Below are 18,249 nucleotides of genomic sequence, written 5' to 3'. Positions count from 1 at the left end.
AAAATGTTTTCTACATGCATTCAATGAAATTTGATCCAAAAACATGCTTGTGGCTACAATGCTAATGCCCTTCCTGGAATCAATGGGACAGCATAAGTCATGTCTCTGCATTCTTGTTGATGTTATGTGTTCAAGAAATGCACACACTAGGAAAAGATTGTCAATGTGAAATAGATAGCACAAAAGCCATGGGCATGACCATTTCATTATGTCCAAAATGGAAAATGTGGTAGAAGGCAACAACTAAGAAAAACTTGAAGTGAAACAAAGCCCAAGACCAACAAACTTTGTAGATTAGAAGCACCTTCTTGGATTAAGTTAATAGGAACAGGAATCTCATGCATTTCTTAACCCAGACAGGAATCTCATGAGAATGTTATTTTGGAGAAGCAATCAGCATCAACCCAGACAAAAGGTTAATCAACGTCAGCTACAATAATAACGTAGATTAATCCTTAAAGTAAGCTCTAATAGCTTCGTCAACTTGGTATAAGTATCGGGTTAAGAGCAATCATAGAGATTGCTCAAGCACTGCAACTGAACGGTAAACCTATGTTGACTGCCATCCTAAACCCTAAGCCAGCCGTTGTGGAAAAAATAGCATGCACATAATTGCACCATTACAAAACCCTTATCCATATTAGAGATACTAGTCTGCATTGATTAAAAAAATTCCTCGTCACTCAAAAAACTGTGAACCTGGTTCACTTCTTCCTCTAATTCCTATCAGGATTAAGTGCTCTACAAAGAAAAAATCCTCTGCCCTTGGCCCCTGATATTCAGCATCCATTCAAGCTATGCTGTGTATAGATAACCTGCCTATTAACAGTACGTACTTATAGGAAATGTTAGTAGTTCTCCAAAGATGAAAGCAGATTACAAATCTACAGAAGAAAAGCAACTCAAACAGATACTGTAGTTTACTGGATTGAATTGGAGAATCTTTAAATTGCTTTATCGATCAGCACTAGCAGAAATTATTTCTCTTCATCAAAATTCTATTGTCTCAGTGTCGTATTTGGAACTTCGGGGTTAAAGTGGTCTTCAATTTCAATTTCTTGTCAAATTCTAGTCATAGCTTTGCAAATATGGGAGATACAGAAGTCACACTACTAGGTATGCAAACACAATCAACCTTGTGTCCAATATGTGTTTTATGAATTTGTCCTTGTTTCTAGTAAATGCCTTTTTCCACCAGTAATTTCCAGAAAAGCACTCCAGACGATTTTCACTTCAAAAAGTCGCTTTCAGGATCAACCTTTCATGTAAATCATAACTTACACATGTATATAAAAAACCTACAAGCAAGAATCCATAGCAAACAAAACAAAAGAACTAAAGCACACTAGGGTCAAACATCAGTAGTAGCTTTCATCTGAATGGTCATTACAAGCCTCTCTCACCCTTTCCTTTATTGTTAGCGATGTGATTCTACATGGCAACTAGCACATTTTATAGATATATTTTAGTGCTTCTGTATAGTCTTTATGCAAGTTCATATGCCACTATAACATCACTACACTTTGTATTATAGGAATAAAAAGATTATTCAATGTGAGAAACAGGCTTGGCAGTTATATTCTGCGACGCCCTGGCAACCAAGACTCTTCCCCTGACAGCAAAATATTTTTCTTGTCTCTTGCAATTTAAAGGAAAGCTAAAAGTGGTTGTCTTTCAAGTTTCATATAAATAGTCTATAATAAATTACAAAACTATCACAGAGTTAAAAATCACATGTTTCTCATAGCCCAACATATATAAATACACCCCAGGTAACTTATTGACTTTACTCTCAATTTATAAAAAATCATACACGCAGAAAACTGTACCAAACGCTTCATAAATGTTTATTTGTGATCTCTTTTGACCATGGATGCTCATCTGACCAGTAAGTAATCAAACAAAATAACAGCAATTTAAAGGAAAGCTAAAAGTGGTTGTCTTTCAAGTTTCATATAAATAGTCTATAATAAATTACAAAACTATCAGAAGTTAAAAATCACATGTTTCTCATAGCCCAACATATATAAATACACCCCAGGTAACTTATTGACTTTACTCTCAATTTATAAAAAATCATACACGCAGAAAACTGTACCAAACGCTTCATAAATGTTTATTTGTGATCTCTTTTGACCATGGATGCTCATCTGACCAGTAAGTAATCAAACAAAATAACAGCCTATATTGGTAAAACCAAGACATTTTGTTTGTGCCAGCTTAGGTATAGGCAAAGAAAAAAAAGTGTGTAAAAGTTATGAATTTACTGCCTGCAGACATCTAAGCAACACATATCCACCGATGAATCAACCTGACCTCCTGTAAACATTATATGCTATTGCAACTGATGCAACAGCTCCAATAACTGCCAAGGTGGCATATGTGTCTTCACGCTCCCATGTCTCAAACCACATTGAAACTCTTCCCCAGCAACCTTTGCTTGAGCGAGTGGGATGACTTTCCATGCTACCTTCAATGTTCTTATTAGTTACCTTCATATCCAACTCATCGCATTGAACATTTTCCTCCAGTGTTGAGTTCTGACAGCAATTAGTAGCACTGCTACCCTGGCAGCAACTTGCTACTTCATTCTGGATACCATTTATTACATCACCATTCTCATTGCAGGACCCTACTTCCTTCTCAGCTTTTTCCAAACCTATTTCATTTTCAACTTTCTCCAACACAGTTTCCTCATTTGGTCTAAGCCTTTCTTGATGTGCTTCCTCCTGTTCCTCTTCCGTCAATCCCATCTGACCCCTACAGCAGAAAAAAAAAAAAAAAGAACTTTCATCAAATAAATCATCAAAATTAATGGTCGAGATCCTCAATTACTCATACTGAAAAGTATAACTACATTTTTCTATTCACCTGGTAATCTACCCAAACTTCAATAAAATGAAGTTGAATGACAGTAACAATTTTGAATTTTGTTTACCACATTTTTGTACGCACTAGTTAAATTTAAGGAAAATGATCTTGACCAACCGTAACAATTTTGAATTTCATTAATTAAGCTTCAAGAAAGAGGTTTCACAAAAGGAGGTTTTCATGAGACTAAAATTTTTACTAACTATTTTGCACAGCTCTGTATAGAAACCCTAAATTTTGCAAAAGTTTTTGTTTACTTATTCTCCAAAACACTGAACTGCCAACCACCTTAGACATTCAAGATTTTGGAAATTTGTTAGATATATGATCCAAAGTACATAGTTTAATATTTAATTATTTAGAGGCATAGAGTCTTCTTAGAATATTTATTTGTTATAATAGATTTGACATCTAAGAAAATGTCATTATTTAGAAGTGGAAATTTGTTAGGAGAATTTTTAGAATCAGATTAAATGTAAATGGACTCTTGTCACATGAAATAAGTGATCCATAAGAAATTCAATTTAGGACATAAGCTTATTATTCTCCTCTTGCAAGAGTATTGAGAGATTGCTGTAAACTCTTGCATCTATTATGTAATTTTTGTTTCCTAATTAATAAAAGTTGTGCCTAAGGACACTTTATTATCATTGTGGTATAAGCGCTGCAGTGATGTAATTGATGTAAAGAAGACAAGAGGATAATCCAGCTTTGCAAACTCTTGGAAAACTACATCAAATTGATCATGGTATGAAAAGTGCTTCAGTTTTATTAAGGAAAAGAAAATTAAAATTTCAGCTTCCAAGTTTTATATCTGCAAAAATAAAAAATAAAAATAAAAACTTTGGCTGCACATTTGGTTTCATTTTATCAGCAATCCCTTCTTGTAAATCTGGTTGAGTTTCTTTTTTGGAAGTTGTCGATGCTTTTGTTCATCAAGCATGCTGTGGCATCCAGTTGTATATGTCAATGACAGTTCCCCATATGGCCGAATGGTCCAATACTCCCCCCAATGGAGCAAAACTTAAAACTTTCAAAATTTGAAGGGGGGGAATTGGTAAACAGTGAACACTACTAATTACAGTCAATTGATTGGCAGTTTGATCCATCTAACAACCACTCATCCAGACTTATCTTATGCGTTGGTATTCTCACCCGATTTATGATTGAGCTAAGGGAAAGCCACTGGAATGCAGCAAAAAGGGTTCTTAGATATATCCAAGGTACGAAAGATGCCATGTTCTCTACAAAAAGACAGAATTTTGTACTCAGTGGATATTCAGATGCAGATTTTGCTAGAAGTGTTGATGACTAGGTATCAACTTCTTGGAATTGCAAGAAGCAAGCTGCAGTAGCAAATTCTTCAGCAGAAGCAGAATATATATCAGTGTGGGAAGCAGCACGTGAGATTGTTTGGTTGCACGGAGTTTTGCAGGATTTACGCATTCCTCAAGCAGAAGCCACATCTTTATTCATCGACAGCCAGTCACAGCCATAAAACTTGCAAAATATCTAGTTTTCCATTCCAAAACAAAGCATGTTGACACAAAGTATCATTACATCATGACACTCGTCACAAAGGACGTCATCAAACCAATATATTGTCCTTCAGAAGACCAGATTGTTAGATTTCCTTAAAACCCAGTAACTGATTCACAATTTTCTAAATATAAAAACCAGAAATACAAACTGTTGCACAGGAAACTTAAATTGCAAATACAAAGTTCTATAACTTTGCATGCACAGCGGAAATTAAATAAATCAGAAGGCAAACACATCTCACACATACAACACAAGATATACCCAGGAAACCCAAAATCTGGGTAAAACCTGCAAACTTTTTTGTCTTTTATTATCTTCAGCAAGAGGATTTTCGTCAGAAAAATTACAGCAAGGGATATTTTCCCTTTCACCACAACAGACAAACAACTGATCAGCTCTGAGATCGATCAATGTCCCTCTCACGTACTAGATCTGTCATACAGCCGGGCAGATCTAGCTATCTACCCTGTGCAAATAGTACGGACATGCAAGCTTTCCTTTCATGTGCACTCGTGCAAACTGGAGGCTGCACTAAGGCTATCTGAGATGAGGAAATTCGATCCTCATTTGATCTCTCCTTCCCGAACGCTGAAACATTGCGATCTGCTGAACTCCGGTCTATTCCTCTCATTGATCTAACACACTGCTTGTACTCAACTGACTTGTCACTTGCTTTATCTCCTCTTATAATTTCGAACCAAACCCTAAAGTCAGTTTCAACTATTGAGATTAGATCATGCTGAAGAGATGAGATTAAATAAGTTAACTTAGGAATTTTTAATCTATTCTAAATCCAACTTTAGGAAATAGTTAAATCATTTAATACTCTGCTGAAGTGGTTGTCTTGTGGGTCCCTCTGCTAGCCTTAGCACATAGGCAAGCAAAACCCTTACTTCTCTACTCCAATCAACACAGATAGATATTTTCACAGAACCACTTGGCAGGATCAAATTTACTAAGTTCAAGGAAAAACTTGGTATTTATTGTAATTTACTTTTGGATCAAAGGGGGGAATGTTAAATATATGATCCAAAGTACATAGTTTAATATTTAATTATTTAGAGACAAAGTCTTCTTAGAATATTTTTTTTTGTTATAACAGATTTGACATCTAGATAAGTGTCGTTATTTAGGAATCAAATTGGGAAATGTTAAGAGAATTGTAACATTGTTAGAATCACATCAAATGTAAATGGACACTTGTCACATGAAATAAGTGATTCAAAACAAATTTAGATTAAGACATAAGCTTATTTAAAGCTCTTTTTCTCCTCTTGCAAGAGTATTGAGAGATTGTCGTAAACTCTTGCATCTATTATATGGTTTAGTCAACTCCCCCCTAATGTCCTCCTTGGCACACAACTCCTTGAATGCGTTTGAGGTGTACTCCCCACGATTATCAGACCTCAACGCCTTGATTTTCTTGCCAGTCTGGTTCTCAACCAATGCCTTAAACTCCAGAAACTTCGAGAAGACTCAATCCTTCTTTTTCATGAAGAATAACCACATCTTCTATTGAAATTTGATGACTAAAAAAAATTTCCAACAATTCCAACCCAGTTTTAATTTCACCTTATCACTCCCATCCAGTGAAATGCCCTTTCCCATAAACATACCTTCAACATATAGAATTCTGGAAATGAAATTTTCATATTAAAACACATGATGAAAATAAATATGGACATAACCAGACCAGCAACACACATACAAATACACACAGATTTTTGGTCAACTTAGACCCAGGCAAAACCCCTTCAATCTTCTCCGGGAAAAACCTGTTAGAGAGCTCCCCAAATTTATTTATCTTTCAAGTTCAGGAAAAATGCATTTGCAGACAAAACAAAACAGCAAAATACAACTTATTTCTTCAACCCAAAACTCCTTGAGAACCGTGCCCACTTTGACTCAATTTCTGTGCCCACTTGAAGCTGAAAATATGTACTGTACGGATACGACTTTACAGACTATACAGATTTCCGTACCGCTGTACAGACTATGGAGTTTAAAAAAAAAAATCAAAAACTTCTCTCGAATGGTGTGCAACTCACAGTATTCAATGTTGTTCATACTATACCTTTTGTTGTCCTCTAAACCTTGATTTCCATGCCCAGAAATCACTCCTTCAGCTTGCTGCAACAAATTTCTCCTCCAAAACTTTTCTCCAGCTCTTGGCCTCATTTCTCCAATCTGCTCATGAAAAATGAATGCAGTCTCTCTTTTCTTTTCCCCCTTTTGTTTCCCTAAATGACTTTTGGACAACCACCCTAAGATCTAATGGCTCAGATTCATTTAGATCAAGGAATGAGAATAAATCTGCATTTAATTTTCACTTTCTATTTTTTACCTCACCCATTAAATAAAGTACCCACATTGTACTTTGTCTAAAGTCACTTTTCACTTTATAATTTAACATTGACTTTACGACTTATAAAGTCACTTTCACTTCATAAAGTCACACTTTGGAAAAGAATTATTTTGAACACTTTTCCCTAGGTAGAGACTAACCCATGGGAAACCACTTGTCCAAGGTACATTAAAAATCAACATCTTCCTCAAGTGATCATCTATAAAGGTGACATAATACTTGTACCCGCTAAGGGATGTTGTAAAGAAAGGACTCCAAACATTTGAATGAACATTGGCCTTGTTATCTCTACTAAGAAAAGATGATTTGGCATACCTGCCAAGTGTACAACCCTTGCACACTTCATGCTAATCCACACTGCACTCTAGCATTCTTGTTGCTATCTTCTTGAGAATCTTTAGCGCTCCATCGTGGAAATGCCCCATGCGCCTATAGCATAATTCTCCAAGCTTGTTGTTTGAGTCACAACCCCCTCTTTTGGTTAATGTTGTGACTATCTCAAACTGCAATCTATACAAATTCTTGTGTCTAACCGCGATCTGCTTCGCCATCTTGGAGTCTGAGGATTTTATGAAAACCCTACTTTGTCTGAAGGTCACTTCGTAGTTCGTACCCCTTATCCTCCATTGTTGAAACTGAAACAAGATTCTTCTTGAGCCCAGGTACGTAAAGGACATGTCAGAAATAAAGAGGGTTTCCAAACTCCCTCTCAAAACGAACTGCACCAGTACGCTCGACTTGATACTTCCAATCATCTACCATTTCAATGTCAAACTACATGTAACAGGGCACATCGTTCTCCACATACCATAAACTAGCAACCACTAAGCCTGCAATGCAAGCAATGTGTGAAAACTCCTCATAATGAGAAGAGAACTCACCAACCTCTGTAGAGGTTGCTACTTGGTCCTTCTTGGACCCTTTCTTTCTGTTAGAGCATTCAGTAGCATAATGCCCAAATTGGTGGCACGAAAAAGTTAAAACACTTGATCTTGGTGAGATCCTTTCTCTTCTTCTCGCCCTTGAAGCTTGGCTCTCCACCGCCACTACTCTTTTGTCCCTTGGATCTGCTCCTTTTGCTAGCTAGAGCGAAATTTTCTTTACGCAGCTTGTTTGTGAATCTCCTCTTGGACACAATCTCCCCATAATTGCTCTGAATCTAGAATATTTCTCTGGCGCATATCCCATCAATGAAGGCTTGCCACGATTTGGGGAAACCCAATACAGCAAAATTTACCAAATCCCTATCTGGAACTGTTTCATCCACACCAAACAATTCTTCCTTTATTTTGGAAAACTTGGTGAGGTAAGATCACCACAGAATCTGACTTGGACATTGTGATATTCCTGAGCTTGTCCTTCAATACTAGGTTTCTGGCCTCGCTCAAACCCTGAAAGAGACCAATGATGGCTATCCACATGGCTTTGATTGTTTTCTTCCTAGTTAGGTAAGGAATAATATGGTCTTTGACTCCTTCCAAGATGATTCGTCTCGCTCTGGCATCTATTTTGTTATGTTGGGCCAACTGATGAGGGTTAGAGGGTGCAGCTGGAACATTATCAAAAAAATCCCATACCCCTTGTTCCTCTAACACCACTGATATCTTTTCACACCACAAACAAAAGTTAGACACATAGTCCAATTTGTCTTCAAATATGAGACCCTGATACACCATACTGCCAAATTGCACTGCCCAAAAACCCTAGCGGCCAAATCAATCTAATAAATTTGCTCTCACTGAATCACAGAACCTGCTCCTAAAGATGAAAGCTGTGTTTGGTTTTCAATCAGACGCTTCGCTTTGACACCATGTTAGATTTCTTTAAAACCTAGTAACTGATTCACATGTTTCTAACTATAAAAACCATAAATACAAACAATTGCTGCATTGGAAACTTAAATTGCAAATACACTGAGTTTTCTAGCTTAGCATGCACATCGGAAAATAAATAAATCAGAAGACAAACACACCTCAAACATACAACAAAAGATATACCCAGGAAACTCCAACTCTGAGGGAAACCTGCAACTTTTGTGTCTTTTATTATCTTCAACAAGAGGATTTTCTTCAGAAAAATTACAGCAAGGGATAACTTCCCTTTCACTATAGGCAAACAACTGATCAACTTTGAGATAGATCGATCTCCCTCCCACACACTATAGATCTATAATATGGCCGCATAAATCTGGTTATCTGCGCCACACGCAAGCTTTCCTTTCCTGCGCACTCATGCGAACTGGAGGTTGTGCTAAGGCTATCTGAGATGAGGAAATTCAATCATCACTTGATCTCTCCTTCCCAGATGCTAAAACACTATGATCTGCTAAACTCTGGTCTCTTCCTCTCGCAGATCTGACACATTGCTTGTGCACAACTGACTTGCCACTTGCTCTATCTCCTCTTATAATTTCGACCCAAACCCTAAAGTCACTTTCAACAACTGAGATTAGAACGTAATGAAGGGATGAGATTATTTTTCATATGCCCAACTTTAGGAAATAGTCAAATAATTTAATATTCTACTAAAGTGGTTGCCTTTTGGGTCCCTCTGCTAGCCTTAACACTTAGGCAAGCAGAACCCTTACTTCTCTACTTCAATCAACACAGATCTCAGATATTTTCACAGAACCACTTGGCAGGATCAAATCTACTAAGTTCAAGGAAGAACTTGGTACTTATTGTAATTTACTTTTGGATCAAAGGGAGGAATGTTAAATATATGATCCAAAGTACATAGTTTAATATTTAATTATTTAGAGACAGAGTCTTCTTAGAATATTTATTTGTTACAACAGATTTGACATCTAGATAGGTGTCGTTATTTAGTAATCAAATTAGGAAATTTGTTAAGAGAATTGTAACATTGTTAGAATCACATTAAATGTAAATGGACACTTGTCACGTGAAATAAGTGATTCATAACAAATTTAGATTAATACGTAAGCTTATTTATTGCCTTTTTTCTCTCCTCTTGCAAGAGTATTGAGATTGTTGTAAACTCTTGCATCTATTATGCAATTTTCTTTTCCTGATTAATAAAATGTGTCTAACGACACTTATATCATCAAAATTTAATCTGAGCTTATACAAGTTCTTTACCATTGATCAAAACAGGTAGTGATATCACTCCATTCCGTATTTATTGATTGAAAAGAAGAATACCATGTATGGGTTGAACAATTGTCTGTTTCTGAAAATACCCAAGGCCTATAAGACCAGCAAAGATAGCATTGAGCCTCTATCCTAAATCATAAACCATGGTCACTGAAATCGAAATAATTTGAGTATTGTTTACCCCAAATGAGATGAAAAGCTAAAACTCATTATCTTGATAGGACAATGCTTTCTGCAAGGATGACACAAGATCAATATTTGTAAGTCAACTCAAAAACAAAATAGCGGGGCCATTAAACTTATTTGTAGATACAAACAAGCCTGATGCAAGGTAGCATTCGTACATGGATATGGAGGTATATTGTGTACGAGTATGGAGAACCACATACCAATCCCAACAAATTCGGGATACTGGTACAGGGCATGGCCAAAGTCATCTGGTTCATGTTGGTGTTCGAATTTCATGACAAATGGAAGCCAGAAAAAATTCCCCAGTGCAAAAGGATGTGATAAAATTCACCATTAAGTTCAAGGAAATACATAACTCGAACTTTTCGAACCTTAAAATCTATTTATAAACTGTAGTGTATAAACCTAGTGTAATATTACAGTATGTTTTATAATTTATTTTTATTTGTTTCACTTTTTTCCCGCAAATTTCATTGAAATTTATCAATGAATTCGAATTTGATTCAATTTATTCAATGGGTCTCATGATACAAGTCAAAAAAAAAAAAAATTCCAGAAGCTGAGCAAACGCAGTGACCAAGAGTATGATTAATTACATGCAAATATTATATTACATGAATTCAAAACGAAAATTCAAATAAAATTTTAAATCCAAGGCAATATAATTATTAATTACACAAATACATGTTAAAGGCATCTTTGCAGCATCATTAGCAAATAAGACATGATCTCAGTCAAATATACAGAACTCATTCTATCTAAATAAATCCCCCTAAAGACATGGACAAAATCTTCAAATATTGAGGAATTTAGACTTCTGTGATCCATAATATTGTAAGATAATCTTCGGCAAAATCACATAGCGAATCTTTTGTCGACGCGTTTCGAACCAACTAGTGTGGTTCATCGTCAAGACAAGTTGAAGAACCAATCTAGCTTAGCGTGAATAAATAGAGTGTGCAGAGATCCCAACGGCTACATTTCTAACGGCTAATTTGACCAAGAGACCCTGGTCAAACTACTAAAAAATTATTATTCAATTAATATTTCTCTAAAAAGCTAAATATAGGTAAATATTTGGTAAATTTTAAAATAATTAGGTAAATCTACTGGTAAATTTAAAATAATTAGGTGTATTATTCTTATTATGTACCTATTTTAATTAAGATGGTTATTATATCCCTTAATATATCATATTTAAATATTATTCCAATGTAAAGGTACCAAACCCTATTTTTCTACTAGATAGTTGTGTGATAATTAATTCAAGGTCTTTGGTAAGTTAGATCTATACCAAATTTAATATTTTAATTAGATTGGTCATTAAGTCAATCAGCTAAATAACTAAATAATAATCTAAATCTTCTATTATTATTATTAGAGAATTAGCTATATTAGGTGAAAAATATAACTAATATTATGGTAAATCATAATTACCTAATAATAGTTATTCCAAGGTGAACTATTATTACTAATAATTTAAGGTCGATAGTTTATTATTAAAACTAATGTTATTGGTACCTAAAACATTAAAAATATTTTTATTCCAAATTTATTAAGGTTAATAGTGTCATTATTATCTAATATACGTTAGGTCTATATCATATTTATTATTTAAATAGATTGGTCAATAGATTAAAAGTTTATTACATAATCTAAATCATCTTGAATCTTGATAGATCTAAACAGTTTGTTCAACTATAATTCCTAGAATCATAATCCAAATTCTATTCTAACTTATAATCCAAGGTTGATGAGTTTATTACTAAACTACTATTCTGGTATCTTTAAATCTACAGGTTAAACCACTATTTATTAAAAAGAATATTTATTCCAAATTTTTATTAAGGATAATCATATCAATACTGATAATTATTGATATTTATAAGGTTTAATTATTATTATTTTTTTTATTTTTTTTTAATAAGAATTCGTTTAAGGGAAACTTAATTTTTAAGGTTAACCTAGGGATACTTAAATAATATAATACTAATAAGCCCCATATATACAATAATAGCTCGAAACAAACTCAACCGTTCCAAGATCATAGGACAAAACCGACAAAAGAAATTAAAGGAGGTGGAAGACAAAAACCCTAAGACCTAACAAAAGGAAAAGAGAAGGCTAAGAAGACAAGGCTGGGACCCAGCAACTGCTAATCTTCCAGCCATCATCCCTATTAAGGTTGACCGGCCTTTTTTCGATCTCCAGGGCCTCCCTAAATTTGCGATGGTGAAAGTGCGCAATTTTGGCAATGACTTGAGCCTCCTCTATACACACATGATGCATAGTCTTTCCCGCATGCTCAGCCAGGGCCGAGGACTTGGTCCTTCCATGTCTTAAGTCAGCCGAATGCTCGCTAATCCGTTGATTAATAGAGCGACCAGTCTCACCAATATAAGGGGTCCCACAGGAACAGGGAAGGGCGTCTTCCAGCCATCATCCCTATTAAGGTTGACCGGCCTTTTTTCGATCTCCAGGGCCTCCCTAAATTTGCGATGGTGAAAGTGCGCAATTTTGGCAATGACTTGAGCCTCCTCTATACACACATGATGCATAGTCTTTCCCGCATGCTCAGCCAGGGCCGAGGACTTGGTCCTTCCATGTCTTAAGTCAGCCGAATGCTCGCTAATCCGTTGATTAATAGAGCGACCAGTCTCACCAATATAAGGGGTCCCACAGGAACAGGGAAGGGCGTCTATGTCATTCCCTGTTCCTGTGGGACCCCTTATATTGGTGAGACTGGTCGCTCTATTAATCAACGGATTAGCGAGCATTCGGCTGACTTAAGACATGGAAGGACCAAGTCCTCGGCCCTGGCTGAGCATGCGGGAAAGACTATGCATCATGTGTGTATAGAGGAGGCTCAAGTCATTGCCAAAATTGCGCACTTTCACCATCGCAAATTTAGGGAGGCCCTGGAGATCGAAAAAAGGCCAGTCAACCTTAATAGGGATGATGGCTGGAAGATTAGCAGTTGTTGGGTCCCAGCCTTGTCTTCTTAGCCTTCTCTTTTCCTTTTGTTAGGTCTTAGGGTTTTTGTCTTCCACCTCCTTTAATTTCTTTTGTCGGTTTTGTCCTATGATCTTGGAACGGTTGAGTTTGTTTCGAGCTATTATTGTATATATGGGGCTTATTAGTATTATATTATTTAAGTATCCCTAGGTTAACCTTAAAAATTAAGTTTCCCTTAAACGAATTCTTATTAAAAAAAAAAAAAAAAAATTTAAACCTTATAAATATCAATAATTATCAGTATTGATATGATTATCCTTAATAAAAATTTGGAATAAATATTCTTTTTAATAAATAGTGGTTTAACCTGTAGATTTAAAGATACCAGAATAGTAGTTTAGTAATAAACTCATCAACCTTGGATTATAAGTTAGAATAGAATTTGGATTATGATTCTAGGAATTATAGTTGAACAAACTGTTTAGATCTATCAAGATGATTTAGATTATGTAATAAACTTTTAATCTATTGACCAATCTATTTAAATAATAAATATGATATAGACCTAACGTATATTAGATAATAATGACACTATTAACCTTAATAAATTTGGAATAAAAAAAATTTTAATGTTTTAGGTACCAATAACATTAGTTTTAATAATAAACTATCGACCTTAAATTATTAGTAATAATAGTTCACCTTGGAATAACTATTATTAGGTAATTATGATTTACCATAATATTAGTTATATTTTTCACCTAATATAGCTAATTCTCTAATAATAATAATAGAAGATTTAGATTATTATTTAGTTATTTAGCTGATTGACTTAATGACCAATCTAATTAAAATATTAAATTTGGTATAGATCTAACTTACCAAAGACCTTGAATTAATTATCACACAACTATCTAGTAGAAAAATAGGGTTTGGTACCTTTACATTGGAATAATATTTAAATATGATATATTAAGGGATATAATAACCATCTTAATTAAAATAGGTACATAATAAGAATAATACACCTAATTATTTTAAATTTACCAGTAGATTTACCTAATTATTTTAAAATTTACCAAATATTTACCTATATTTAGCTTTTTAGAGAAATATTAATTGAATAATAATTTTTTAGTAGTTTGACCAGGGTCTCTTGGTCAAATTAGCCGTTAGAAATGTAGCCGTTGGGATCTCTGCACACTCTATTTATTCACGCTAAGCTAGATTGGTTCTTCAACTTGTCCTGACGATGAACCACACTAGTTGGTTCGAAACGCGTCGACAAAAGATTCGCTATGTGATTTTGCCGAAGATTATCTTACAATCTTCAAATATGTTTGTAATGATGCAATGAAATGCAGTTGGAGCATTCTCCAATTTAAAAGGCATTACTGTCTCGTAAATTCTAGAAAGCTTCCTAAGTTGTAACACTATTGGTCTTGTTTTGTAAATTTAATCTGATTATATCTTAAATCCATTAATAAAAACATTGCAAATTCTCAAAATGGTGTGTGAGCTTGTTTCACTCTATCAAAAATATAATGGTCTCCAATTTCAATGGTAAGTAAATACCAAGCTCTAAATATATACCCTTGTATGTCGACAATTTTTAATACCATACTGTCATCAGACTACTCCCCCGTATAAGATTTCAAAAGTCTTCTCTCTTCAATCTTGTGGACCATCTGAAATGTCTTTCATGTAGATAAGTATCCACCTTTATACTGAATCAACCTTTAATTTTATGCAATACATACATGCACTCATTCTTCTATGTAATTCATCCAAATGGATTCCTTGAATAGTGAAAGAGTTATGTGCCTGATTAAATCTTCTCTAAGATGATAAATTTGATTCTGCAACAGTGTAAGAAACTTTGGCCTTCAAGCCTTGTTCCACGTCACAATGGTTTAGGCTTGAGGTGCCTTTGAACTTGAGGACATATTTGGATGATCCCAGCATTGCATTGGGGTAACTCCTTTAAAGGCATGGTAGTTCAACATTGGCATAACTCCTCAAAATGGGTGGTGGTGAAGGCCAAGGTAATCCCACGAGAAGCCTAGCAGCTAGACTATGCATAAACACTCTGAGGTATCAATGACAACAAAAAAGGATCCCATTCTATGTTTTCAGGAAATGGCTGGTCAGGGGCCATTCCGGTACCCAAAATGCGCCGAAACAGGTCCAAAACACCACTGGCCATACCGTACAGCATTTCACGATTCTGAAACACTGTACCGGTAGGCCGATGACTTTTTGGCTGTTTTTTTCCTTTTCCAGTCTACTCAAGTGGCCAAGAAAGGAATGGGTCCCTTCTATGGCCCAAAAATGCTAACTTGACAATTTTTTCCAAAGTTAAACACTTAGTTAACAAATTTTAATAATAATTTAATTAACCAATTACACAAGAAAGAAACAAATAATTAAGGGAAGACCAAAAAAAAAGGGGGATTGAATTCTCAAGAAATTTGAAAAATTAAAATTCTCTAGAAACCCTATCAGCCTCTTCTTTTCTATAAAAAAAAAACACTTCATTCACTCATTTCTCAAACATTCTTCTACAAAAGGAGCTTCCGATAGAAGCAGCAAACATTTTAATTGTGTTTTGTAGTGTGAGCAGCAGCTCTATTGGTGAGTGATTTATTTTCTACTTTCTATTTTGCAACTATCATGTCTTCTGAAAGTTGTATTTCCAGTGCCCCTAGATCTACTCAAGCAACCAGGCAGCAAGAATACTATCCTCTGTGGAAGTATGTTACCAAAGTCAAGCAAATGGGTTCTGGTGGTTCATGGGAATGGAAGTGCAATTTATGCAAAATTGATGGGACCTTCAAGGGCTCTTACACGAGCGCGAAGGCCCACATTTTGCATGATGAGATAAGGACTATTGAAGTGTGTGCACATACTAGAAATCCAAAGGTAAGTGCTACATTCAAGAGAGAGCAAGATGATGCTCAAAGGTTGAAGGATCAAAGAAGCAGAATTGGCATGGGTGGCACTAGAAATCCTCGCTCGGGTGCTAGCAATGAGCGAAGGATTGTTGACGAAGCAAAAAATAGGAGGGCTCTGGCAATAGAAGAAGAGTTATCCAAGCCATCAAATCCAGTTAAAGACAGTAGATTGTTGAAAATAACTGACAATCAAGGGAAAGAAGAAGATGACTAAGAGTCACAAGGGCCATCCTTGCTTGGGGCATCCATTTTAACGTTTTTCGATCCCCATATTGGCAAGATTTGGTGAGAGTAATTAACACAACCCATCAAGGTTACAAGGGGCAAACTATCAAAAATTCAAAACAAATTTGCTCAAGAAAGAGAGGCAACTTCTTGATGATGTTTTGAAACCAATTCATAACTCATGCAATAGCACAGGGCTTTCCATTATTTGAGATGGTTGGACTGACACAAGGCATTGGCCATTGATTAATGGCATTGCATCATCACCAAAAGGAGCCATGTTCATAAAAGCAGAAGATTGTTTGGACAAGGTAAAGGATACTAAGTTCATTGCTGAAATTTTAATTGCTGCTATTGAACAAGTACGGCCAAAAAATGTGGTGCAAGTTATCATAAATAACACAGCTGTTTGCGAAGTTGCAGCTTTAATTGTTGACAGTAGATATAATCACATATTTTAGACTTTCTGCATTGTCCACAAGCTGAATCTGATTTTAGAAGAGATTGAGGCAAAAGCAAAATGAATTAAGGAGGTCACAGAGCAAGCAAGGAAGATTATAAAATTCATCACCAACCACAACCATCTCAAGCAATATATCAAGAATACTCCAAATTGGAGTTTTTCAGAGTTGTTGAGACAAGGTATGTCTCAAACATCATCGTGTTGCATCGCCTTGTCGAAGTTAAAACCAATGTTGCGAAAATCGTGATCGGGATTAAATCGGTGAGGGGAAAAAATCGGAAAATACAAAAATATTCATTTTTTTCAAATTTTTTAATATCTAAAGCATCTACAACATAAAATAAATACATTGACACATAAACATGATAAAAGAATTAATATATAAGATGTGTAATATCATTTCTAGTGCTACATCACACATAACAGTGAATCACATCCTGAATAGTAAGTCTTGACTCCTGAGTCCCAACTCAACCTGAAAATATCAACAAAAAATATAATAATGTAGTCGCCTTCCTCTCCTCAGCTCTCAAACAAGTCCATTGTCTACTAAAAATGACAAATAAAAACCATGAATTCGCTTTTTAAAACACGTTGTCCTTGAGGTTCACGATTTTTTCAAAAAAAAAAAAATCAGGCGACTTTATCGGCAAGGTTAAAATCGCGATGTTCACAACACTGGTTAAAACTACATTAATGAGTATGGTGGTGGATTCAACTTGGTATGAGTGGAGACAGGGATATTCAGAGAAGGGAAGTCTGGTGAGGAAGGTCTTGATTGATGAAGATTGGTGGAGCAAGATTCGTTTCTTGCTCAAGTTCACATTACCTGCATTTGATCTTCTTTGAGATGAAAGCACAAAGAAACTTTTCCTAGGGGGGGTGGGGGGGTTATGATGGCATGGATACCATGGTTGAGAAAACCGTGGAAATTATTATACAAGATGCTCCCACTCTTCCTTTTGTGGATTTTGATTTCGCTGAGCAAGTGAGGTGCATCATCGATACGAGGTGGAATGGCTTCAACACTCCACTGCAAACTTTGCCACAAGCCCTAAACCAAATTATTTATGATGAAGAATTCATTGCTTAGGGAAATGGGAAGAGGAAGGAGCCACACAAGGACAAGGAGGTGGCCAATGGAGTGAAGAAAATCTTTCAAAGGTTGCTTCCAACTTCTTTACAAACTATTGTAAGGGAAGAATTTGCATGTATTGTTGTTGGATTAGAGGATTTTGCAGAGATATCAACCTTGAATGAGAAGAGGACCATGAACTGGGTTAAGTGGTGGATTTGTCATGGGGCAAATGGTGTTTCTTTGTAAAGCCTTGCCACTCATATTCTATCACAAGTGGCAAGTTCTTCATCAACAAAACGTAATTGGAGCACTTATAGTTTCAATCAATCTATGAAGTGCAACAAGTTGGGATCGCAGAAGGTTGAGGATCTTGTATATGTTCATTCAAGCCAATGCCTTGTGTGCTGTAGGGGTGAAGATAATACAAGTGAGCCTCATAAAGTTTGGGATGTGCAAGCAAAATGTCTAGACCTAGAGCTCTCTCTTGCTGC

The 18,249-nt window shown here is 35.6% G+C and overlaps 1 protein-coding gene across 1 annotated transcript in view; it reads right to left on the bottom strand.

Annotated features, from left to right (window-relative positions):
- Positions 1–2,025: 2,025 nt before the first annotated feature.
- The window catches only part of LOC149184156 (uncharacterized), a 59,120-nt gene continuing 42,896 nt past the window's right edge, over positions 2,026–18,249 (bottom strand). Inside the window, exon 5 of the mRNA XM_089417408.1 lies at positions 2,026–2,760. Coding sequence (XP_089273534.1) covers positions 2,307–2,760 — 454 coding nt within the window. The 3' untranslated portion in view covers positions 2,026–2,306. The remainder of the gene's footprint in view (positions 2,761–18,249) is intronic.

This window comes from Pinus tabuliformis, chromosome 3_2, assembly GCF_031772625.1.
Source record: "Pinus tabuliformis cultivar Carrire ecotype Pingquan chromosome 3_2, CPIR1, whole genome shotgun sequence".
Classification (NCBI taxonomy): domain Eukaryota; kingdom Viridiplantae; phylum Streptophyta; class Pinopsida; order Pinales; family Pinaceae; genus Pinus; species Pinus tabuliformis.
This window is presented reverse-complemented; position numbering and strand designations above follow the sequence as displayed.